This window comes from Hyaena hyaena, unplaced genomic scaffold (genome assembly GCF_003009895.1).
Source record: "Hyaena hyaena isolate Hyena2069 unplaced genomic scaffold, ASM300989v1 scaffold_588, whole genome shotgun sequence".
Lineage (NCBI taxonomy): Eukaryota > Metazoa > Chordata > Mammalia > Carnivora > Hyaenidae > Hyaena > Hyaena hyaena.
Genome location: NW_024081222.1, coordinates 1,130,202 through 1,156,228, shown reverse-complemented (window position 1 = coordinate 1,156,228; position 26,027 = coordinate 1,130,202). Strand labels below are relative to the sequence as shown.

At 45.1% G+C, this 26,027-nt stretch overlaps 1 protein-coding gene, 1 non-coding gene and 1 pseudogene across 2 annotated transcripts; 2 read left to right on the top strand and 1 right to left on the bottom strand.

The window, feature by feature from the left end:
• Positions 1–1,333: 1,333 nt before the first annotated feature.
• LOC120248484 lies at positions 1,334–1,761 on the top strand (annotated as a pseudogene).
• Positions 1,762–11,723: 9,962 nt separating this feature from the next.
• On the bottom strand, positions 11,724–11,881 carry LOC120248494. The gene has a single exon (XR_005532586.1). It is a non-coding gene; the product is annotated as a U1 spliceosomal RNA (small nuclear RNA).
• A 4,344-nt stretch (positions 11,882–16,225) lies between these two features.
• NRN1 (neuritin 1) lies at positions 16,226–24,950 on the top strand. Its single transcript, XM_039256861.1, has 3 exons — positions 16,226–16,459; positions 20,549–20,693; positions 23,895–24,950. Exons 1-3 carry the CDS (start codon positions 16,405–16,407, stop codon positions 24,121–24,123), a joined length of 429 nt encoding a protein of 142 aa, XP_039112792.1. The 5' UTR covers positions 16,226–16,404; the 3' UTR covers positions 24,124–24,950.
• Positions 24,951–26,027: the final 1,077 nt, after the last annotated feature.

The following is a 26,027-nucleotide window of genomic DNA, read 5'->3' as shown; positions in this document are numbered from 1 at the left end:
AGGCAAAAGTTAGTTCTTTGTGAGCAGGGGTCAGTAGCAGGGGTCAGTAGCCTCTCATTGTTTAATGGGAGGTATTAAGAAAAACAGGTTTTTCAGGAACACAGTGTTGCTCCCAAAATCACAAAAGAAGTTCCTACAGTAGGTTCCTTCACAAAGTGCAATCAGCATATCAAAACCAGAATGAGTCACTCTGAATACCAATCAACAAGGTGCCTTGGGGGCGGTGGGATGCTTTGCTCAAGCAGAAAAAATTGAGTGGAGCTGGATATCAGTCACTATCTGACAGCAAGAGCCTTGCAAGCTTGCCTTAACCTCATGAGGAGTTTTCTCAACTAGTAGTTCAGAAATGGCTCCCAACACAAACACTATATGATTTTATTCATATGTGTAATTTAAGAAACAAAACAGATGAACATATGGGAAGAGGGGAGAGAGAAGAGAGGGAAACCACAAAAGACTTTTAATTGTAGAGAACAAACAATGGGCTGATGGAGAGAGGTGGGTGGGAATTGGGCTAGATAGATGATGGGTACTAAGGAGGGCACTTGCTGCGATGAGCATCAGGTTTTGTATGTAAGTGATGAATCACTGAACTCTACTCCTGAAACTAATATTGCACTGTATGTTAACTAACTAAAATTTAAATTTAAAAAAAAAGGAAAAGAATAAGATAAAAATAAAAGTTTGTTAAAAAGAAAACCCTTCTAGAAATTCTTCTACAATTGTTTTTAAGAATAATGATGGGTGGCTCAGTTGGTTAAGCATCCAACTCTTGATTCCTGCTCAAGTCATGATCTCACAGTTCATGGGGTCAAGCCCCAAGTTGGGTTCTGTGCTGACAGCATGGAGCCTGCTTGGGATTCTTCCTCTCCCTCTCTCTCTCTTCTTCTCCCCTGCTTGTGCTCTTTCTCTAAATAAATAAATAAACTTTAAAAAAAAAAAGCATAATGATCAAAATTAAAAACTTCCTGGATCAGTTAACAACAATATAGATACAGATAAAGAGAGAATTTATGAAATGGAAAATAGAAGAAAATATGTAAAATGAGACATGGTAAAACAAAAAGATGAAAGATAGAGTAAGACATATACAACATATGGGGGAGCTACTATATGAATACTTGGAAAAGAAGTAATAATTGAATAGATAGTGACATTAAAATACAGATGTCTTAAGGAACCCAAGCAGAATAGTTTAAAAATTCATAAGATGGTGGGCTTGCAGTGAGTGGCTGTCAGGGATGAAAATAGGTATGTCTGGAAGCAGATTTTAAAAGTACTTTCTCTTCAAATCATCTTCTTTCATCCCACCTGATAAGCATCTTGATTCACCATGGCATTAACACCAGTAAAATGGATGAGAGCAAACAGAACTATCTAGAAACATTTATTTCCAATTCAAAACAGAGCTTTATATTATGTTTGTCATAAATCTACATATTCTCCTTTTCCAGATGACTATAATTGCAAAGTAGAGCTTGCTTTGACATTTGATGGTAGGACAATAGAATGATACCACCCTTCTGTGGACATTCCATACAAACTTACAAAACCTATCCCTTGCCCAGATCCTGTGCATAATAATGAAGAAACACATGATCAAGTGCTGAAAACCAGATTAGAAGAAAAAATGAACACTTTGAGCAAAGACCTATGATAGAACAACTTACTAAAATGTTCTTCACTACTAAGCACCATTGATCTCCTCATGGACTATATCATAGATGTCATATGAAACTGGATCCTCCAAAAGACAGATGATATTGAGGTTTTCAGGAATCAAAAAGATGCTATCTTGTATCTAATTTGCCATTTGAGAAAATGCAACTGTGTTCACTGTTATAGAGCAAGACAATAATGAAATGTCTCTTCATAAATAAATAAACAAATATTTATACCAAAGTGCATCATGATAAAAATCCAAAAAAACAAAGAAAAAATGGCTAAAGCAGCTAGAAAATAAATACTAATGATGATCAAAAGAATAACAGTTAAGAATGATGACTTCTCAACAGAAACAAGTCAGCAGATAATGAGGTATCTGTAAAACTCTGAAATAAACTGACAAGCTAGAATTGTATACTGGAGAAAAATATACTTCAAGAATAAAAGTAAAATGGAGGTGCCTGAATAGCTGTCAGTTAAGCATCTGACTTCATCTCAGGTCATGACAGTTTGTGGGTTCAAGCCCTGCATCCCGATCTGTGCTGACAGCTCAGAGCCTCAAGCTTGCTTCGGATTCTGTGTCTCCCTCTCTCTCTCTGCCCCTCCCCTGCTCGTGCTTGCTCTCTCTCTCTCTCAAAAATACACATGAAAAAAAAGAATAAAAGTGAAATAAAGCCACTTTCAGAAAAACAAAATTTGAAATAATTTGTCATTTGAAGACTTGCACTAAACAAAAATTATCCCAGATGGAAAGTCTGACATGCAGGAAGGAATGAAGAACAATGAAAATGGTAAATATGTGGATAAATATGAATAAATGTTGGATGTATAAAACAATAATAAAGTCTTATTAAGTTTTAAACATAAAGAGAATTAAAATGCACAAAAATGATGTTACTTAAGTTGAGATAGGCAGCAATTCAGTTAAAGTTTTAAAAATATTTTTGTTATCAAACAGCGTAATTTATATGAGACTTGGATAAGTTTACCAGGCATTTGGTAATTTCTAGGGGATCTAGAGCCATAATAAATAGTATATAACTTACAAGATAATAAAGGGAGAAAATGAAATAATGAAGCATAATCTATCCAAAAGAAGGCAACAGAAGAGATTAAAAAAAAAAAAAAAAGAACATGGCACATATGAGATAAGTAGAAAGTCTATAAGGAGATGGTAGATTTAAACCCAAATATATTGGTATTTGTGTTACATGTAAATTAACTAAATGCTCCAATTCAAAGGTGAAGATTGTCAGACTGAACTTTTTCAAAGGATGTGTTGTTTACAAGAGAAATCTAAAATGAAAAGATACAAGTAACTTGAAAATAAAAGGATAGAAAAAAATGGATATGGAAACATTTTCCTAAAAAAATGTTAGATAGCTATCTTGATATTGGGAAATGTAGGCTATAAGGCAAAAACATTTTAATAAAGATAGAAACTTAACAATAATAAAAGTTTCAAATTACTAGGAAGATATTAAAAATCAAATTTGTAGGTATCTAATAGCATAGTCTTCTACAAAGCAAAAGCTGACTGAATTAAAAGGAAAAATAAGGGATGCCTGTGTGGCTCAGTCAGTTTAGCATCAGACTTTCGGTTTTGGCTCAGGTTATGATCTCATGGTTCGTGGGTTGAAGCCCCAAATCAGGCTCCACACTGACAGCTTGGAATTTTCTCTCTCCCTCTCTCTCTACCCTTCCCCTGCTCCTGCTCTCTCTCTCTCTCTCTCTCTCTCTCTCTCTCTCTCTCTCTCTGTCTGTCTCTCAAAATCAATAAACTAAAAAAAGAAAAGAAAAGAAAACAAACTGAAAATCATCATTATTTCCAACAAATCTCTCTTGGCAACTGAAAAAAATGAACACATAAAAAGTCAGTATGTATATAAAATATTTGAGCAGCACAATAAAAAAACTTAGCCTAATGGACATTTACAAAACACTGAAATCAATCATTATATGTGTGTGTGTGTGTGTGTGTGTTTTAAGTACACATAGGAAATTTCTCAAAAAATGATTGAAATCATGCGGCATAGTCTCTAACTATATTGTAGTTCAGCTGTAAATCGATACTCAAAAGGTAACCAGAATATCCCAGTCCTGAAAAAATGCTGTTGGCAAGGCTGTTGGTTCCCAGCCTCAAGGTCAACTTTGAGGAAATTAGAGAGAAAACTTGGAGAAACCTTGAGGTGACAAGGATTGTTCTGAATGCATGATGATTAAGTGGTGGCTGTGTCCAGTGGACCAGAAATCCTGACAAGGCTGAGGAAGAATGAAATCAAAAAGAAACTATTGGCATTCTGGTCTTGCTTTTCCCTTGCTCTCCCTGGAGGAAAAAACGTATCTTCCCTGTGTCCCGTTGTGACTCAGACTTCTGGTCCAGGTGTCCACAGTAGCAAAGTAAAGGTAGGATAGAGCCCTATAGTAGAGAGTAGCTAGAAAAATAAATAGGGACCAAATAACCAAGGATATTCATTTTTCCATCTTTCCACCTCCAAATCCCCAAGGCTGGTAAGTTAAAATCTAAAAGTGATCTCTAGTATCCAGATAACACGCGATCTAAAAAGAGAGGTATAGTTTAAATGGAGTGAAGGAAATGGAGATAAATTTCCTGGAACTAAAAAATTAGGAAAGAAAGATTTTGGATTGAAAAAGGTGCTAGAGAAGAGCAATAAGGAAAATGTTCAACTAAACATATTTTAGTGAAATTTGAGAATATTAAGGTCAAGGAAAAAATTCTTTATTAAAAAATTTTATTGTTAATTTATTGAGAGAGAGACAGAGTGTGAATCGGGGGGAGGGGGTCAGAGAAGGGGGGAACACAACTCAAAGCAGACTCCAGGCTCTGCTCTGTCAGCACAGAGCCCCACACAGGGCTCGAACTCATGAACTGTGAGATTATGACCTGAGCTAAAACCAAGAGTCAGAAGCTTAACCAACTGAGCCACCCAAATGTCCCAGAAAAAATTCTTAAATTGTATACAGAATACAGCAGTTTATATACAAAGGAGCAAGAGGTAGATAGACACTAGATTTTCCAACAGCAATTCTGGATTCAAGCAAACAGCGGAGTTACATTTTTAAAATATTGAAGGAAAAGCATCATTGTCATTCAAATTTGAAAACTACTGAAATATACAAAGTATCAAAAAGTGTCACTAAGACGCATAGTGAAAAGAGTCTTGGATGAATAATTTAAATAAAGGAAAGATCACTCAAATAATGCTCAAAACATAGGTAAATTAAGGGTTATTTAATTGTGCTATTTTAAAATAACAAAACAAAAGGTAAGGCTAAAGTAAAAGAAAATAATACATCCATTATAATCAAAACTCAAAATTCTATTTTTAAAGTCTATATAATATCTAAATGTAAAACTGTAAAATTCTTAGAGAGAGCATAACAGAAATTGTTTGGGACCTAGGGTTCAGTGAATAGTTCTTGTACATAATCCCAAAACCATTATCCATAAAAGAAAAAAAAAAATAAGGGTGGGGGATAAGTTGTATTTCATAAAAATTAAAAATTTTTGTTTTGCAAATGATAGTGTCCAGAGGATAAAAATAAAAGGCACCAGTGGAAGAAAATGTTTGCAAATTACAAATACAACAAAGGATTCATCCAAGGAAATTCATATGCAAAGAAATCTCTAAACTCAACAGCAAGAAAATAAGCAATCCAAGGAGAAAATGGGGAAATGACTTTAACAGACACTTCATCAAATCAGAAATGGGCATGGCAAAGAAACACATGAAAACATGTTCACCATCACTAGATATGAGAAGAATGCAAATGAAAACTTGACATATCACTACACATCTATCAGAACAGCTAAAATTAAAAGGACTGATGACACCATGTTGGTAAGAATGCAAATAAATAATATCTTTCACACATGCTGCTGGGAATGTAAAATAGTACAGCACTTCTTGAAATCAGTCTGGCCATTTCTTTAAAGGTCAGACACAGACTTGCCATACAATCTAGTAATTACTTACCTAGGCATTTATTCTAGAGAAATGAAAATTTATGCTTACATGAAAATCTGTACAAAAATGTTCAAAACAGCTTTATTTGTAATAAAGTTCCCCAAACTGGAAACTACCCAAATGTCCTTCCATATGTGAATAGTTAAACAAATTTTGGTACATCCATAGCATGGAATACTATTCAGCAATTTTTTTAATGAGTTATTGGTACAACAGCTTAGGTGGTTCTTAAGAGGATTGTACTGAGATACCTGGGTGGCTCAGTTGGTTTAGCATCCAGCTCTTGATTTCTGCTCAGGTCATGATCCCTGCCTACATCAAGTTCTGTGCTGAGCATGCAGCCTGCTTAAGATTCTGTTTCTTGGGGCACCTGGGTGGCTCAGTCCAATTTTGGCTCAGGCCATGATCTCACAGTTTGTGAGTTCAAGCCCTGAGTTGGGCTCTGTGCTGACAATTCAGAACCTGAAGCCTGCTTCAGATTCTGTGTCTTCCTCTCCTCTCTCTCTGCCCCTCCCCTGCTTGTGCTCTTTAGATAGATAGATAGATAGATAGATAGATAGATAGATATAGATATAGATCTATATACAGATCTATATCTATCTATATATATATATATAGAGAGAGAGAGAGAGTAAACATTTTTAAAAATAAAAAAAAGATTCTGTCTCTCTGACCCACTCCCTCACTTGCTCTCTCTCTCTCTCTCTCTCACACTCTCTCTCTCAAAAACATAAAAAAGAGGATTGAACTGAATGAAAAAAGCCAATCCATTTATATGACATTCTGGAAAAAAGAAAATTATAGAAATGAAAAACAGATAAATTGCCCAAGTTAAGGGAGGAGGATAGGAGGTTAGGTTATTTTTTTTTTTTTAATGGGGCAGTCCAAGGTAGTTGCTTTGCAATAACAACTTTACTTGAATTTTTGTGATGGTGGTATACAAATCTGTACATGTGATAAAACGTCATAGATTATATACACATATACATATAAAAAACGAGTACCTATAAAACCACTGGAGAAATCTGAATAAGACCTTTAGCTACTTTTACCATGTCAATTAATATTCTGGTTTTCATAATGTAGTATAATTATATAAGATGTCACCCTTAGGGGAAACTGGGTGAGGGTATATGAGAACTCTCTGTACAGGATTATCTGGGTGGCTCAGTTAGATGAGCATAGGACTTTGGTTCAGGTCATGATCTCACAGTTCACGAGCTCCAGCCCCACATCAGGCTCGCTGCTGTCAGCCTCTCAGTGCAGAACCTGCTTCAGATCCTCTGTCCTCTCTCTCTCTGACCCTCCCCCACTTGCACTCTCCCAAAAATAAAAAAATAATAATAAAAATAAAGAACTCTCTGTACTATTTTTGGAACTTTTCATGAACTGAAAAATAAAATATTTTTAAAAGCCTATATAGTATCAATATAATAGTGTTAGGAATGAGAGAAAACCAAAGGATCAGAGAATGGACTAAATGTCTTGCTTTATTTGGAGAACATATCTATGTCAATTCAGAATATTAAAGAAATAACTAAAAAGAAATATAATTTGAAAATGAGATAAACTGAAATATAAAAATAGTACAAACCTAAAGATGTCACTAATTACAATTAATGTATTGGATGAAACACACTAGTTAAAAGATAAATATTGTGAAGTTAGGCTTTAAAAAATCTATTTAGGGATATCTGGCTGGCTCAGTCTGTTGAGTAGGCCGACTTCAGCACAAGTCATGATCTCACAGTCCATGAGCTCCAACTCTACATGGGGCTCTCTACTGTCAGCATCTAGTGGCTTTGGATCCCTCTCTGCCCCTCCCCTCCTTGTTCTCTCTCTTTCTCTCTCAAAAATAAACAAACATTTAAAAAATTAATAAGACTCTATATAACCAGAGGGAAGGTGGGTAGAGGGATGGATGAAATAGGTGATGGTGATGGTGATGGACACTTGTGATGAGCACCAGGTGTTGTATGGATGTGTTGAATCACTACACTGTACACCTGAAAATAATATAGCAGTACATGTTAACTAAATGGAATTCAAATTAAAACGTAGTAAGAAAAAGAGAGAGAGAGAGATACACCTAAAACATAAGAACAAGCCAAGGTTAAAAGTAAAACATGAAGAAAATGACATATCTTGAAAAAATAAATCTGGCATAATTATATTGATATCCTATAAAACAGACTTGAAACAAAAAGATTATTAGATATAGAGGGGATTGTTATATAATGATGTAAATATTCAACTCATCAAAGAGAAATAATAATTCTAAACAAGTATCCACTTAATAAAATACTCTAAAATGGCCATGATTAACCAAGATACTTCTGAAAAAGAATGGCAGAAAGGAATGCTTGCCTATCCAATATCAGGACTTTTCCTGAAGGAATAGTTATTAAACAGTGTGGTGCTGACCTTGGAATAGACATACAGACAAGTGAAAGAGTAGAGAACCAGATCCTTCCCTGTGCAGAACTCAGGTATGTGCAGAGACCAGTTAGAATAGCACTGGGAGGGAAAAGGCTTGTCAATAAGTGAAGCTGGTGGCAAATATGACTCACAATATGGAAAAACATGAAATTAGATCTCTTCCTCAACACATATAAAATCAAGGCAGCCCATCTTCTTTTCACTTTCCTTCCCAGCATGGAGAAATCACACGTGGTGGAGAACATGGGACAATAGACCTGAGGAGCCACAAAGAGGTGCTGGCCCAAAGCCTAGAGGATGAACGCATGGACCCATGTGAGGAAGCAAGGGGCCTGGCGCATGCGCTGACAGGGCTTCCTGCTGAGAATGAGGGGCTGAACAGTGGGGAACCACTGAGGACATGGGGCAATGGGAGCAGGCAGAGGGAGGAGATAGACGATGTGGTTAAAGATTGGTTAGACTGAACAACTGAGTAAATTGAGCAACAAAATAACATGCTGAGGATAATGGGAGTCCAGATTCTCTGTTTACTTACACATATGTGAAACCACACCCCATTGGGTGAATGAGATTAAAATTCACCAGCAACACTCCACTGACCTTCCCTTCTTCATAGGAATGCTAACCTTATCTTTTAGAAGAAAACAGCAGGATGCTTTCCATGTGGCCTAAACCAGTTTGAGCTTCACCATCATTTCAGGCCTGCACAGATGGACCACGGAGTGTTGGACAGTTATGCCTCATTATAATGTTAAGATCTCCACCCAAGGAGGTCAAACCTCATTAACATAACATACAATGCATGTATAAGCATGTTTCCTAAGTAGGCAAGGGTGACCTTATGCCCACTTCTACATGTGATGACAGAACTCCCTTTTCTGAATATGTATCCTAGACCTAAATACAAGAAACCTACTCAGGCCACCCCAACTGGGGAGTTATGGCTTTGGAAGTTACTCCCTGTGATCTCCTATTTATTGTAAATACAGTTTCCTTTGTGTGACAGTCCCACCTGGGGTAGTCTATCTGTAGCTCATTAGGGAGTGAACTCACATTAGTTCCGTTACATATGGAAAGTGTATTGGATTAATATTGGAAGTATCAATATAAACTCATAGTTCTATATCATAGTTATGTAATATGTTTGTACAGACTATACATATATAGAAATAGAAATGTGTGTGTGTGGTATGTATGTGGAGATAGAGTACACACACATATTCCTCACTTCAATCTTCTCAGAGAAACTTAGAAGCAACCACACTCTAGCAACAACAACTACTACCAGCGCCTAGATCTCATTTTGAAATTTTAAAAAAAGCAAACTTTTGGAAAAACTGACAGATTCCAGGGCTAGGTGAGGACATGACAAGCCTAGAATACCTTTTTGTCTCAGAACATAAGAATTCTCAATGAATGATTAGGATACACTGAAAAGACACAAAAATCAGCTTGAAATGGCTCCCACTGGCTAACAAGGGAACAATTTGGGCATTAAAATAAGAAGAAGGAATTATAGCACATCAAATAAAATAGGAATCCATGAGTTCACACTGATTTAAAGGAAGGAAGGAAGGAAGGAAGGAAGGAAGGAAGGAAGGAAGGAAGGAAGGAAGGAAGGAAGGAAGGAAGAAAAGAGAGATAGGAAAAAAGAAAACTCTTTTTACAGTAGAATGCCAAATAAATTTAGAAGAAATGACAAAGAGAAGCACCATTTGGCAACCACCATAGAGATGCATGATTTAGACAGGAGAGCCAATGGATGCGAAGACCATTGTGTGGAGGTATGACAAGGACTAGGAAATAAACATAATCTTAAAATACTTCCCTACAAAATGTTAATCAGTTACAAAGGAGGACTTGGAAATGGTGGATTTCAGGAAGTAAAACCTGGCAGACACCAACACAACCAGGTAATCCAGACTAACATCAACTATGATGGAATGGTGTTAACTCCTAATGAGGTGCGTTGAGAAGAACACAACTTGTTTCTGAAGTGGTACTATGGTGATTTTATGGTATGGGTGTGGTCATCAGAAACATGAGATTCACCACAGTTAGATGGGCCTGTAATCTTTCAAACCCTCAGGACTGGAAAGATGTGGAGACACTGAGATTTTTCAAAGTTAAACGAGTTTGCTTGCATTCCTGGAATAAATCACATATGCTTCCTCATCTATGAAATGCTTCTTCATGTATTTTGCCCATTTTCATTTTAGAGATTGTGTGTGTGTGCCTGTGTATGTGTACATAACACACTTTTAAAAATTTGGTTTGAGTCCTTTAGTTCTTGATACTCATGTTTTCTGACAGTTTATAATTTGCTCTTTTATTTATTTAAAGTGTTAATTTATGAATAAAAGTTTCATTTATTATGCTCAAATTTATCAACCTTTTCCAGTTCATGCTTTTCATACTTTTCATACTTTTCATACTTTTATTTAAGGTTTTAAAATATCTACATATTTCACTTACTGTTTTAAGACTTTGTTTTCAACATTTAAGTCCTCAATTCACCTGAAATAGATTTTTTTGGTAAATAATTATTTTGAAATGACTAACTTAAAGAAAAATTGAGAAGACAGTACAAAGAACTCCAGTACCCCTTCACCCAAAGATTCCCAGTTACTAACATTTTACTGTGTTTGTTCCATTGCTTTTATCTCTCTCCATTTTTGCCATTCCTTTTCTGAGGCTTTTGAAAACAGACTGCAGCTATAATGTCTCATTACCCCTCAATACTCCAGTGTATGTTCTCCTCACTCAAGAAAAAACCCCAAAACCAACCAATCAACAAACAAAAACCAATGACATCCTTCTCTATAATCAGCATACAACTCTACAATCAGGTAATCAACATTGGTACAAACTAATGTCTAATTCACAGACCACAATGAAATTTTGTTAACTGTCCAACAATTCCCTGGCCTTTTTAGAATCTTATCTAAAAAAAGGTTGCATTTAGTTGGCATATCTGTTCTGACTGTTTCAATGTGAGTGGGAACCACATAAACGTTAACTGTGTGATAAATCAATTCCCTGGGCATCTTTGGTCTGTGCATTGTTCTGTGTGTATATTTCATAACAATGTTAATTTTTTAATGAAATATTTAGTTTTAAATAGAAAGCTAATCACATCAATATATTTCAAATCTAGTATTTGGTCCCAGAATTCAAATTTCTGCATAAATCATTTGTCAGTCACCAATATATGTAAAAGCCAGAAGTTTAAACTAATTTTGAAGCAGTGCTTACAGAATGAAAACCTGTAAGTTAGTTAAGCAGTTAGTTAAGCAACCAACTCTTGATCCCGGCTCAGGTCATGACCTCACAGGTAGTGGGATGAGCCTTGTATTGGCTCTGCACTGAGCAGGGGGTCTGCTTGTGATTCTCTCCCCTTCTCTCTCTGCCCCTCCCCTACTGGTGTCCTCTCTCTCTCAAAATAAATAAATAAACTTAAAGAAAAAGAGTGAAAAATCACCTTACCAAGTGCCAGAGAGAGATCCAAAACTCCCAAAATGGATTTTTATTGGAACCTCTACCTACGTAGCTCTACAAAAAATCCATTCCCCTCCTAATTTATATGACTGCTTAAACATGGTACAGTTCTCATTTTCTCTTTTTATTTTCCAAGGGAAAAACAAACACAGTCCCCCACTACCACAGATTATGCAGTTTTGCACATCTGGGGACGTTGCAGGGGTCAGCACATCCAGAGTGCAATGGATAAGTCTCACCTTAGGAAAACCATCTTCATGATCATGCTGTCTCCCTGGCCAGGTAAGCATTAGTTGTTCTCACTTAAATTTTTTTTTAATGTTTTTTTTATTTTTGAGAGAAAGAGAGAGACATACAAACTGTGATGTGGGAAGGGCAGAGAGAGAAGGAGACACAGAATCTGAAGCAGGCTCCAGGCTCTGAGGTGTCAGCAGAGAGCTGGACTAGAGGCTCAAACTCACGGATCATGACCTGAGCTGAAGTCGGAAGCTTAACTGACTGAACTACTCAGGATCCCCTAATTGTTCTCATTTTAAAAAAAAGAGCTATATACTTTACATCAAAGGGTTTAGTTGAAGGTGTTAGAAAACAAAATTCAACTGAGTACATTTGAAGATCTAATTGGCTTTATGATCATGCAATGAATAAAGCATGAATCAAGTAGCATCCCATCTAGCTAGTTTAGGGATGCTCTGAGGAGTTGTATAAAATTGAAGGATTATAGAGGAAGGAGGGTGGGGCAAGAAGTTATTAGCAAAAAGAAAAGCAAGGATTGTTTCTGGCAAATTCCCCTTCCCTTTACAGAGGGAAGGGCAGGGGTCTTATCATGCAGATTACCTCCTCAGCCTTTGGTGGTGTAGTGCAGGGAAGGATGGAGAGGACCCAAGCGATAGATTACCTAATTGTTGCTGACCAGAAAATTCCAGATTGATTTACTTTAAAATTCCACTCCTAGAGAGATTGAATTGCAATTAAGTCTTGGTTTGCTGTCCTGGGGGTTAGTAACTGCGCTTTGGATCTGCAGTCTTCTTTTTAACAAAAGTATAAAAAATGACAGACTACATTAATGAGAGAGAGGTAATGCCAGTCCAATCCATTTTAATATAGTAGTGGATTCTTTCTGACCAAAAAGAGGTAGAATTTTCTAGTGGCCCTGACAACTGCTTCTTGCAGATAATTTCCAAAGGATGTTTATTGAAACGGCAGCTTCTGGAAAGTCCACTTATGATGGACTTTATGGTGGAGAGAGTTGGGGGATGGACTGACTCAATGCTTTGCCCTGTTGCCAATGCGGAAACATGGAGCACAGGGTCTGGTGTGTGTGTGTGTGTGTGTGTGTGTGTGTGTGTGTGTAACATATGCATGCCCACTTGCTGAGGCTGGGGCGGCAGCAAACTTGAACCGAGGGAGGAAGTTGATGCCAACCAGGCTTAAAATTAGACATGGTCTCTTTCTGGCAGTTTTAGGGATAAAAAGTTTTACATATTTATGCCTTAATTATGCAACCTACTTTCAGGGGTACCTTTGGCTCAATTTGAGACGCAGACCCGAACAGCACCAATGGCTTTCTCCCGCCCATCCTTCACAGTATTTGTTTCTTTAGCTTTAAAAGAAATTGCTTATCTAACGGAAACATGCCCTTTGCCAGAAGCTGGCCTAAAACAAGCACACTTGCATGGACTTTATTCTTTGTATGCACCTCCCCACTCCCAACCCCATCAACGGTATTCTAGAAAATCTCTGGTTCACATAAGTCAAAGGTGAAAAACATCTTGGAGATCACGTCCCATGTTCGTTTTTCAGATCAGGAAACTGACATCTAGAGAATCGTGGGGAGAGATCACGGTCATGCCAACACCCACAACACAAGGCCTGGGTTTCCCTGCTCTCCTTCGCTGTTCCTTCACCTCAAAGCTGATGTGGGGTGGACTGATCGGATTAAAGAAAGAAATGTTGTCCAGTGCCGCCTTCAACCGCAGTATTGTCCCCAACGTTCCCAAATAGCTTGCACTGGCAACCGCGGAACCTCGCACAGAGCCCTAACTGCAAAACGATCTGCAATTTTAAAAGCGTTTAAAAACAAAAACAAAAAACACCGTTAGCATCTGCTGTCAACGTTTTTATGTAGTACTGACTCTACTCCCTCACTTCTTCACTTTCAAAGCGACCCACGCGTGCGAGGGAGGCCGGAACTCGAGGGAAGGAAAGCGGAGAGGGGAAGGCCAGCGGGGGTTCAGGGGTGGCGCCGCGCCGCGCGGCGGGTGACACCGCCGAGGGCCTGCCCCCGAGCCCCTACGCGGGCAGCTGTGCGCACGCGCGCGGGTCGGCGGGCTGCGCCTCTCCTGCACCCCGCTTCACTCTGCATTATTTAGCCCTTTAACGCTGCCTCCTCTCACACCCCCAACGCCCCAAGTTCGGGCTGACTAGAGGCTGGGACGGGGTAAATCCCAGGCATCGTCAGAAAACGAGGTTTTGGAAGATCCGGGATGGGTGGGTAAGCAGGAGTAAGGCAAGAACGTTAAGGACAAAAATCTCAAACGGCCCCCAGCAGCGTCTCTGCAAAAGTCTGAGAGAGACGCCGGCGCCTCAGGAGCAGCGGGCGGGAGAGCGAGACTGGGCAGGCTGAGCGCGGGACCCCGAGGGGCGGGGCGGATTGTGGGCAGGGCCTGCTGCCTCTCCCCCGAGGCCCCGCCCCTCGTACCAACCTCCCACCCTGCTATTGGAGGGCTCCGGGGGCGGGTCCGAAGGACACCCCCCTCTCGCCACCGGCCCCCGCCCCGCCCTCTGCCTGCCTAAGCTTTCGGCCCTTTCAGGATCCTCTGAGCACCAGGAAAGGAAACACCGGGGCTGCCTCAGAGCCCCTGAACGCTGGAAAGGCGGGCCCCCCGGTGGTGGCGTCTCCGGGGTGGAGCTACGCGGCTCCGCCCCCCGGGCCGGGGCCCGTGCCCACACCTCTGAGTCTGCGGCTCCCGCGGGACGCCGGGACTCAGCCACCCTGTGCAAAGGCACCGTGTCACAAAGTACTGCCTGCAGGACCCCCGCGCTCCCCTTCAGCCCCTCACTCTCCATAGCATGCCCCACCCCTCTGCTTTTGCCCATTTTTCTGACTCTGCTCCTTCAAATGGCTGAGCGAGTGTGGGGACCGGGAGATGGGAGCGCAAATGGCACGCTGCCTGATGGAAGTAAATTTGATTTGATATCTCCTTAATCCGTTTGCATTTCTACTGTTTATTTAATATCTTGATCTTTTCTCGTGTATTTTTTTAAAGATTTCGGGGGGAAGTTTTCCTTTTTTTTTTTTTTCCACCCTATCTTCGGGGACTTAAAGTTGGCTTTAGCTTTTGATTTAAAAAACTGGGATTTAGTCATCTTTTCGGGCAGAAGCGAAAGAAACCAAAGCCTAACGGCCTTCAGAAAAGAAACAGCCCTATTTTTCATGAACTCAAGCTGTCGTCGTTAGCACCTTGCACCGAGCACAGACGCAGCTACAGAACCACTTCGTTGCAGAGTAGGATGCGTCTACACAGGATTTGTGCCCGAGCATCAAAAGACAGTGCAGGTGTATGTGGATGCGGGTGTGCGTGTGCGTACGTGATCTACGTGTGTGCGTATGTGTACGTGTGTGTGTGGCCCAAGAAATAACCCCCAGAAGCGCATCAGGATCAGAAAGAACTCCTCATACTATCGATGGCCTAGGAAATTTCCTAAAGCTCTGTTTAAAACTAAACTGAGTTAGCAAAATCTCTAGTATCCGAAAATCATCTTTGCAGAGGCTCGTTTCTCCGTGCTCTCCTGTCCCCCGAAACAGGTGTCGCTGTGCCTCCTGAACCCATCTCTCGCCGGCTGGGGCGTCCGAAGTGGTGAAATTCACAGAGGGGACACGGTGTAGATTGCAGCGGCCCCACGTGTGCAGACTAGACCCCCGCGGCCTGGGTGTGCGCGCGCGCTCCCGTGCGGTGTGAGCAGGCGGGCAAGGGGGCGCTCGGCTCGTGGGAGTGAGCGTGTGTGTGCGTGAGTGTGTGCTCACGCGCTCTAGGCTGCGCCCAGAGCTCAGCTGCTGGGTTGGAGAGAAAGAGGGTAGGCAAGTGCAGGGGACAGGACGCTGGGGGGGGGGGGGTCGAATTAATAGAGCTGCTTTAGCTGTTTTCCCTTTCCCTTGCTCGCTCCTTTAAACCCCACTGCAACGTAGGGAGAGGGGGCTGGATTCTCCGTTGAGCTGATGGAGGAGGGGGAGCAAGTTGAAACAATCGAGTGGGCGCGCCAGGACTCCCCGGCTCCAGGCGGGGAGGGGAGAGGGAGCCCCTGTTCTGCGCCAGGAGGGGGCGGGGTTGGGGGGGCCCAGGAACCGCGAAGAGGCGGGGGTGGCTGCAGGGACGGGGAAGTGGTCACCCCTGGGAGGCAAGAATTCGTTTGGATTGCACATTAATCGCAGTTATCTGATTAATTCCAGCTTCTGATGACTATAAATGGCGATCTCTACCAAGGTGTCTTTATTTAAAAAAAAAAAAAATCATTCCGTGTCATCCCCCACGTCAGGCCTGCTCGTGGGCGTGAGGCTGTACTTCCTCCGCCCCCTCCTAATGGAGTGAACCATTCCCAGCTCTTCCCCCCCTCTCTCTCTCTCAGCCTCTCTCTCTTTCTCTCTCTCTCTTCCTAGCTCCCTCTCTTTCTCTCCTCCCTCTGCCTTCCCCGTGCATAAAGTCTCCGTCGCTCTTGGAACTTGTTGGCAATGCCTATTTTTCAGCTTTCCCCCGCGTTCTCTAAACTAACTATTTAAAGGTCTGCGGTCGCAAATGGTTTGACTAAACGTAGGATGGGACTTAAGTTGAACGGCAGATATATTTCACTGATCCTCGCGGTGCAAATAGGTAAGTGGCCGCCCGGTCAGGCTGGCGGCTGGCGGCAGGCAGTAGCCGGCCGGCCGGAGGCGCGGAGGGGCACCGACTGGCCCGCGGCTGCCCGGGGGTGCGGAGAAGCCGGCAAACCCCAAGGGTGGGGGCAGAGGCTCCTAGGGACTCGGGCGTCCCGGGTTGGTTTTTCTTAAAAAGAGAGGAGAGAGAGAGAGAGAGAGACTCCAAACGTTCGCCAGGATATGTATGCAGCTGGCCGCTTTCAAGGGGGGGTTCCCCCCTTTTTTTATTCCAAAGCGCACGTCCATTTTTGCTTCTCTTTCTCGGGTTAGAGCAGGTTTCAGGAGCTCTGGGGCAATGCATTGGCCCCTGCGATACTGCAAGGTATTATTTTGAAGGGTCGAAAGGTGAGTGCAGGGACAAGATGGCTAGGCAGCTAGAACGGAAAGTTTATGTGCAGAAAGCAAAGATATTTCGGGGCTCAGACTGCTGCATTTAGAACTTTGTCATTCGCCCGCCCCCCTACCCCCATATCCTAGCTGCAGCGTTTGTACCGGGCACCGCAGACCTGGCTGTGGAGCAAATTGAGAACGATAGGGAACCCCGAAGTACATATTTTAATAGGCTTATCATTGAGGAGGTTGAATTCAGCCAAATATACGTGGATATACTATTCTATGAATATTTGCCTGTTCCTTCCCACATAGGTATCTGTATTTTATATAAAGGAAAGGGTTAAGAAGTGTTTGCAATATGCCATATGGGGGGTTTGTTATTTTTGTTTGGGGGTAATTATGACGGATTTATTTAGTCCTCATTTTATGTTAAGGAATGTTGAGTCGTAGTTACACTGTTTGGGGGCTTTTAAAAGTTCACATTTTCCATCCAGAATGAGGAAGATGTGTTGGAAGGCAGCACTAGAAAACCCACTTCTTCAATGCAGGTTGGAGCACTAATTAACCTGACCTAAAAGTGAAAGTGAAGTAGATTATTAATAGAATGGACAAGAGAAAAAAATAGAAACTCTTCAAAGGGTTTTCTGGAGACTGAGGGAATTGTTGCCTCCTACCATTTCAGACCGTAGCATTCTTTACAGACAAACCCTTGCAGTATTTGGGTAGGAGGGTGCTTTAGGGAATGGGGCAACAGAAAATGTATATTTTTCTTCATGAGAAATGTGGAAGAAACAGGGTTTGGAGTTATCTATTAAAAATGGATTCTCTGCAGTGGGTTTTTATGCATTTAACATGATTTTGTGTATTTTTTTGCATGAACATTACAGGGATTTTAGACTATGTGCAAGATGTTGGCGTTTTCCTTTAATTCTAAGCAATGACTTGATATTTGTGGTTCTTTTGAATCTTTGACATTAGTGCAAAGACACTCAACAAATTAAAAATGCTAATTGCAGCAAATCCCTTAAATGTTGGAAATAAGTGAATGTGGCATTTTGCAATCAAGTCTGCAAATTTTTAGAGAGCAGGAGACAGTGGTTATTTTTGATATAGGGATTTTCATTGGAGCAGGTTTGGGGTTCTGTTTTCCTGGAGGGATATAACCTTACTTTGGAGGGGTTAAAAAAAATACCGTTTGTGCTTGCGGGATACGCTTGGAACACATTAACCTCGGCCGGAAAATGACCAATTTGTTGGCTGTGGGATTGAAATTGAGCATATTTGTTCCCGAATGTCTGCCCTTTCCCGAACCAGAGCCTCAATCTTTAATTCATGGCTGGGAGCCGTCCCAAATCATTGACATTTGGCAACAAAAGTGGGGGTTGGGAAGGGACGGGGAGATGGAGAGGGTGGTGAACACAAATGAAGACACGCGGGAGGAAGTTTGAAATGAATGAGAGGTCGAACGAATGAATGAACGGATGGAAAAGGCACAGGACGCGGACACCGGAGAGGACAGGGAGGGAGCCCGGGTCGCCCGCCCGAGCCTCGCTGAAGCCGGGTTCAGGGAGGACAGCGAGGGTCGCGCGGGCTGTGACCTGCTCAGACGCATGAGCCTCAAAACGTGTCCCGCGCGCCAGCCCCGGTCCTCCCACAGCGAACTAGAGATGAAGCAGTTACAGTTGGGAAAAAAAAAAAACAGAAAATTTCACGACTTCTTATTTTACACACGCACACACTCACACATGCGCGGTGTGGAGGGTCTTCTCTTCCAGCTTCTCCCGAAAAGATAACGTGACGGAGTGCTTCCCGCCCCCAGCGAGCCCCGATTCCCCTTTAAAATATAGTCAGTGCATCTTAGGGGCTACTTTTTCGCCACTGAGTTTTGGGGGTGGAGGTAAAGGGTAAGGAGAGACGGGAGTTGGGTGGGAGAAGGTAGGATGGACTGTATTTTATCCCGTTTCGAGGCTGCAAAACAGCATTTGTGGCAAGCATTACAGAGGAGGACGTGATGGGTTCATTTCACTGGGACTGCTTTCTAGTGGAACAAAGATTCGTTTATTCCATCTCAGTAGTGCATTAGATATTGCAGTCGCAAGGCCTTTTAGTATTTCTCGGGGGTGGAGGGAGGGAGATTTATGAAGGTTTACGTCTCTGCCCGAGCGGAGGTCGAAGTTAACCTTAGTCCCTTCCCTTCCCCGGCGCTTCCCGTTCCGGATTAGAAAGCGCAAGGCCCGCCTCGCTCTTCCTGCAGCAATTTGCAAACGGGGCGCTCTCGGAGGCTGCTGCAGGTTCGGTCACCTTCCTCTGGGCTGCGTCTGGCCCGGCTCTCAGGGCCCAGCGGCTGGGGAGGCGGGGGGCAGTGAGGTATAAAGTCCTCTCCGGAGACATCCCCACGCAATCCGTGGCGCCCAGAACACTGCCCAGGAAGAGGGCCGGCGGTCAGGGTCGTGGGCACTGGAGGCCGATTTCGATTCTAAGATTCGCCCTTTCCCTCTGCTCCCCCAGACCCAGCCGCGCGGATCAACGCTTTGGCGCCCCTCCTGGCCCCCGGCGCGCTTCTGGCCAAGAGCCACAGAACGTTTAGCCATTTCGTCGGCTTTGGGGTGGAGAGAAATGGCCTTGGCAATGGCAGTCCGGCGCCTTGGGGATTGACCGCCCGGAGGCCAGGAGCCAGGGCTTAGGTGCTGCTTGGGTTACCTCCTCGCTCTCCTCCTCTCCTCCCAAGGCTCAGGCAGCTACCCCGGCTCCCCCCGCTCCGGAGGGAACCCAGAACTAGAGGCCTGGAGCCCGGGGCGACTGCCACCTGTGTCCCTCAGGGTTGGGGCCTTGATAGAAAAGGTCCCACCCGCTGCTAGTGGGAGCGGTGGCCGGTTTTCCCGGGGGTGTGAGGAGCTCAGCCGCAGACAGAGGCTTGTGGATTTGGCCTCGGCGGAGATCATTCGGGGTCACCCGCGCAAACACCCGGGCCCTGACTGCCCGGACCACTCGCCATCCCCGCCAAGTCTCCGGACCCCGAGGCTGCTCCCTCTCCAGTGGGGTTGGGAGGGTGCGTTCGAGGATCTCCCTCGGAACACACATTCTACGGAAGGCCATCAGTTTTATAATGAAACAGTCCACTTCGGTGGCTGCTGCTGGCTTCCAGGGACTTTAGTTATTTACTCAGCAGTGTTTGCTGAGCACCCACCAAGAACCGCGCGCTTTCTCCAACGTAGTGGCCTGGGATGCAGCGGCGTGGCCCTACGCGCCGCCGCCTCACCACCCCTTCCTCGCCCCCCGAACTGCGCTGTCGTGACCCCCTGTGCCGCCTCAGAAATGCAAGATTGCACTGCAAGAGCCAGGACGGACTTGCTGGGGAAGTGTTGGGAAAAGAAGGAGGGAGTGAGGAGAAGGGAGAAATAAAAAAGACGGGGGAGGTGAGAAGAGGGGGCGAGGGAAACAGAAAAAGATGCAGAGTGAGATGCGGGAGGGAGCCACAGGAAAGGAATGGACTCACCGCCCCCTTCCGAACACGCTCACCCTCCTGACGGTAGGCACCGGACTGTAGTTGGGGGCGGGTCAGTCATTCTTGGGCCACATCTTTCATTCACCTTTAACACAGGCGTCCCACGAGGCTGGGCGCTAGTGGACGCGGCTCGACGGGGCTGGTGGGCCTCGAGGCTTTAGGGGCAGGGTCTCGGCGATGCTGACCGGTGTCCCCTCCTCCCCGCAGCGTACCTGGTGCAGGCCGTGAGAGCAGCGGGCAAGTGCGATGCGGTCTTTAAGGGCTTTTCGGACTGTTTGCTCAAGCTGGGCGACAGCATGGCCAACTACCCGCAGGGCCTGGACGACAAGACGAACATCAAGACTGTGTGCACGTAAGTGTTCTCTTTGGCCTACTAGGTTTCGGTTCTGGGGGGCGCTGCTGAGGTCGGAGAGGGCCTCGCCTCCCGGCCTGAGCCCTGAATTCCCCGCCAGCGCGAATCCGTGCTGGCTCGTCCTCAGACCTTGGCCAGGGTCTGCACTACCCAACGGGATCCCCTGGCCTGAGATGGGCAGAAGATGAGATGGCCAGTCTCAGCCCTGCGCAGCCCCACCAGCTCCCACAGAGCCGCGCAGCGCTCAACGCGCTGGAACCCAGAGCAAGGAGCCTGGAGAGCTGCTAGCAGTTCCTAGCTCTACTTTGAGGCAGCCTTCGACATTCTTTTTTTCTGCGTGCATGAGTGGACTGCTGGGTACTCTCCGAAAAACAGTTGGTTTTGGTTTGAGGAACTTTTTAGGAAATACTAGGTTTGCATAAAGGAAAAGTCACTCTCTTGTTTTGTCCATTTCCCCTGATAAAACCCCCTTCCAGTACACACCAAGATCATTGGGATGTAGGCAAGGGAGTGTGGACCTCTCTTCCTCTTTAGAGAGAGACTGAAAGAATATTTTCTTTTGTGACAATGATTTTGCCCAAGGAAAGTAAGTCCTGGGCATCCGGTGACCATATCTGCTTAGTTTATGGCAGATTAGAGGTTTAGGATAGCCATCCTCCTTGACCATCCCCTTCCTTTCTGCATCTGCGTGGTATCCCCAGGCCAAGGCAGCTAAGGGCTAGGAAGGAGTTCATGGCCAGGTACGGTGGGTGGCTTTTCCCAGATCTTGACTGGAAAGCACAGCTCCCACTGGCAAAGGAAGTTACTAGCAGAGAGCCCTGCAGTGGTAGAGCAGCAACATTTTACCTGCTGCAGTCCTTAGAAGTACCTCCATCCTCTGCAACACATACAAACATAAACTCACACACACATTTTATTTTACTTTATTTTTCAGAAAGAGCTGTAACTCCCACCCTTCACCCAATAATGGTCCTTCCAAAAAAGCCAAGACAAGAGGTGTTCCCTGTTCCCTATAGGTTGGAGAAACCATTTTCTGTACCATCTTTTTTTATACTGTAAAGTCTTTGTCCTCTCTCTAATTCCTGGGGAGGGGAGGTGTTTATTTGTTTAAATTCTGAGTAATTAAATGGGGGTCAATTTTGCCACACACTTTCCTAAATACCCTGGTGTCCCCCAACAGTCACAGCTGCTAGGTGGCTTGTACTTCCTATCCAAAAAGAGACAAAAGGTGGGATATGGGTTACATGCCCACCTACTTTAGTCTTGAATGCCTGATGATAGTTAAGAGTATATCTATAAATCTGGATGAAAGGTTAAATATAGATCAGTTCCTCAGTCTTCCATTATTTGCCAGAATTTGGTTATTCCAAGCCATTTTAATTTTTTAGCAGGACTTGGTCTGGGAGAATGGAAGTGAGAAGGATCCGTGCTGGGGTCTGGTCTCACTTCATTAGTGGCACTGGTTGTTCAACACTCTGATGAAGCCCACCACCTCTCAGTTCCATGTGGATATTTGCCACTGGATCCACCATATTCCTCTTCCAAGAGGGTCCTGTCCCCATCTGGGCATACATAAAGAAAGGAGAGATTTAAATATCCTTTGGGACATGCAATTACAGCAGAGAGCTGTCCTTGCTCCTCTTAGTTTCTCTAAATCTTGCTATTTATTACGAACTGAGGGACCTGGAAGCCCTGTGGTCCAGGCTCCGCAGTCCTCATAAATTAAGAGACTCATAAAGGTCATTAGGAAAGAGCCAGAGCTCAAGGCAATCCAACAAGCATTGATATCTTTGCTATTAGCCAGGGGATGGAGTGGGAGTGGAAACACGGAAAAATCAAACATGGTGCTTGCCTTCAACATACTTACAGTCCAGGCTAGCGAGCAGAAGGGAGAGACAGGAGAAAATACAACCCCATTGCGCAGAGGGCGGTCGCTAGTGACCTGGCGCTAAAGGCCAGGGCCAAGTGGGAGCCAGGCCGGAGTTAACCGAGACGCACAGATCGACCCAGCACCGAAAGGAGACAGCGCCCCAGGAATCGATCACGGGTTGGAATTATATTTAGTCTCGGGATCTATTTTGGGTTTCCAGAAGAAAGGGGGACAATTAAAAAGGACAGGTTGGTTGAAGGTTGTGGGGGCGGGGCTAGGAGCTGAGCCCTTGAGGAGGAGGAAGCGGCGAGGAAGAAGGCGCCGGGCTCGGGGAAGAAGCGGGTAGCGAGCACCGGGAGCGGGGTCCCAGGAAGGGTGGCCGCGGCGGGCACCGCGGCGGCACCGGAGTCCCGGCCTGGGGGGCTGTGGCTACACCGGAGGCCGTAGGAAGGAGATTCGTGGGGTCCAAGCCCATGAAAGGCTCCGGAGCGGGGGAAGAGGAGGACCCGAGCGCTCGGGGCCGGGCGCCTCGGGGTTTGCGAAAGCAGGAGGCGGCTGCGGACTGGCCCCAGGGTACTGACACTCACCGACCCGGGGAGGGGAGAGGCAGGCAGGCGTCTCCGAACCGAATCGGAGCCGGAGGACTGTGGAGAGCAAGGCCAGGGGTCACGGAGGGCCGGGGAGGAAGGGGAAGAGGCAGAGGAAGAGGAAGTGAGGAGCTGAATAGAGGAAAACCGAGGGGAGGGAAAAGGAGGAAGACAAAGAAGGAAGGAAGGATGGGAAAATCGGAGAACGGGAAACAAAAGGAAGGGAGGGGGGAGAGTGAGGGCGAAGGCGAGAGAGTACCGCAGCATGGGGGGGGGAGCCAGAAGGGACGAGGGGGAGGAGAGAGTGAGAAGCCAAGAGGGGAGGGCTGCGCTCAGAGCAAGTAACCCATCTTGCGAGCTAAGAGGCATTAATGGGCGGCAGCTTGCACGGCTTAGCACTGTTTTCCTAGCTTTCCCCGAGGAGGACGAGCAATCTGTTTGCGCAGGCCGAGGTGCCAGCGCGGCGCAGCCGGTGCTCGCCGGCTCCCGGGTCCCCCCGCCGGGGAGCGGGAGCGGGAAACCAGACGCCGAAGGGGGCGGCCTCCGTCCCCGGACGGCGGCTTCCTGGGCGGGCCGAGGTCCGGCGAGGGCCCCCCTCGCGCAACTCGGGCGCCGGGGCGGTGGAGAGGAGGTGGGGGAGGGGCGGTGGCGAGGCCGCGACGCGCGTGGCGCAGGGGCGCAGGCCCGGGTCCCCCCCAACCCAAAGTCAACCTGCCTCTTCCGTCTTGTTCTGTTCCTCGCCAGGTACTGGGAGGATTTCCACAGCTGCACGGTCACAGCCCTTACGGATTGCCAAGAAGGGGCGAAAGATATGTGGGATAAACTGAGAAAAGAATCCAAAAACCTCAACATCCAAGGCAGCTTATTCGAACTCTGCGGCAGCGGCAACGGGGCGGCGGGGTCCCCACTCCCGGCGCTGCCCGTGCTCCTGGTCTCTCTCTCGGCAGCTTTAGCGACTTGGCTTTCCTTCTGAGCGCGGGCCGCCTCCCCCCGCGCGCCCACCCACACTCACTCCATGCTCCCGGACATCGAGAGGAAGATCCATTCGTTCTTTGGGGACTTTGTGATTCTCTGTGATGCTGAAAACACTCATATAGGATTGTGGGAAATCCCGATTCTCCTTTTGATTTCGTTCGATTTCTTGTGTTTTATTTGCCAAATGTTACCAATCAGTGAGCAAGCAAGCACAGCCAAAATCGGACCTCAGCTTTAGTCCGTCTTCACCCAAAAAAATAAGGAAAACGGCCAACCCACCCCATTTTTTTTTAATTTTTATTTTTTGGCACAAGAATCTCAGGAACGGCCCTGGGCCACCTACTATATTAATCATGTTAATACATGACAAATGATGGGCTCCTCCTACTAGGAAAGAGAGGAGAGGAGAAGGCCAGGGGAATGAATTCAAGAGAGATGTCCACGAGGAAGGCATATGGTGAATAACTCACGCTCACGTCTTTCTTCCACAGTATCTTGTTTTGATCATTTCCACTGCACATTTCTCCTCGAGGAAAGTGAAAGGACAGATCGTTGACTTCGTGTTTTAAGGATAGGAGGGAGAGAGGGAAAGGATTGAGGAAATCTCGGGTGTATAGGTAACGGCTGCCAGAAGAATCGTTGCTAAAGTCACTGAGAGGTTAAGCTTTACCTGCTGTTGTCGATGCATCTTTCCAAGTCCACTGCCTTTATTTTCCCTCTTGTTTTAGCTGTTACACATACAGTAATACCTGAATATCCAACGGTATAGATCACAAGGGGGGGGGATGTTAAATGTTAATCTAAAATATAGTTAAAAAAGATTTTGACATAAAAGAGCCTTGATTTTAAAACAAAGAGAGAGATGTAATTTAAAAAGTTTATTATAAATTAAATTCAGCAAAAAAAAAAAAGATTTGCTACAAAGTATAGAGAAGTATAAAATAAAAGTTATTGTTTGAAACGGGGGTGTCGTTTGTTTCCTGCCCCAAGCCTGCTTTCTTGGTCTAGTTCTCGGGGTTCCCTGCAGGGACACGGGATGCCAGATGATAAATGCACCTGTTCACAAGCCAGTTGATAACCTACTGCCTTCAAGTAGACCCGCCTCAACGAAGTCATTTTGTCACTTTTCCGAAATTCCGTTTACTTAAAGAAGAGAAAGTTTTATTTTTGATAAGGAAAAACGCAAGAGATCTTTTCTAGGTGAGGTTTGGGGGGAACTGGGCCTGCGCGAGACAACACAGGCCGACCCCGCCCCAGGCGGGTCGAGCCCTAACCACCGCCCGGGCAGGCCGAGCCCTGACCACGATTCGCCTTTTCCTCTGCGGTGGCCGGAGGCAGCTTGCGAACGAACCGCCATTAAGGGCTCCAGCAAAGGGGCCGGGAGGCTGTGGTCCCTGGCAGGGAGCAGGTGAATCCTTTCATAATTAATAAGACAGCTCAGCTGAAATGGCGAGGAGACGGGGCCCTATTGATCGGCAGTAGAGCTGCTTCCACCTTTCCTATTTATAGGCCCCGCATGGCCTTACTGAGAAGTAAACATTCCAGAGTAAACACGCGCAGAGGAGACCGGGGTCCAAGGCCGCAGAAGCTGGAGCAGACTGGGGGGAGGGAGACCCCAATGTTCGTCTCTGGGTTCAAGGAAATCAAATCTGATTTCTAAGAGAAGGTGAGGGTGGGAGTGAGCTGCGGGGGGCGGGTGGGAGCGGGCAGGTGGAGGGAGGCCTTGGAGGCTGCGGGTTCCCGCGCCAGCCGAGCGAGCCGGCCGCCGCCCGGAGGGTGCGCGGGGGCTCCGAAATGCAATGTGTAAACAATCGCTAGAGTAACAGTTCATAAATCAAACCCAGTAGGTCGCAGCCCAATCTGCATTCCCCCCACGGATTGAATTCCGGCAACACATGCGTC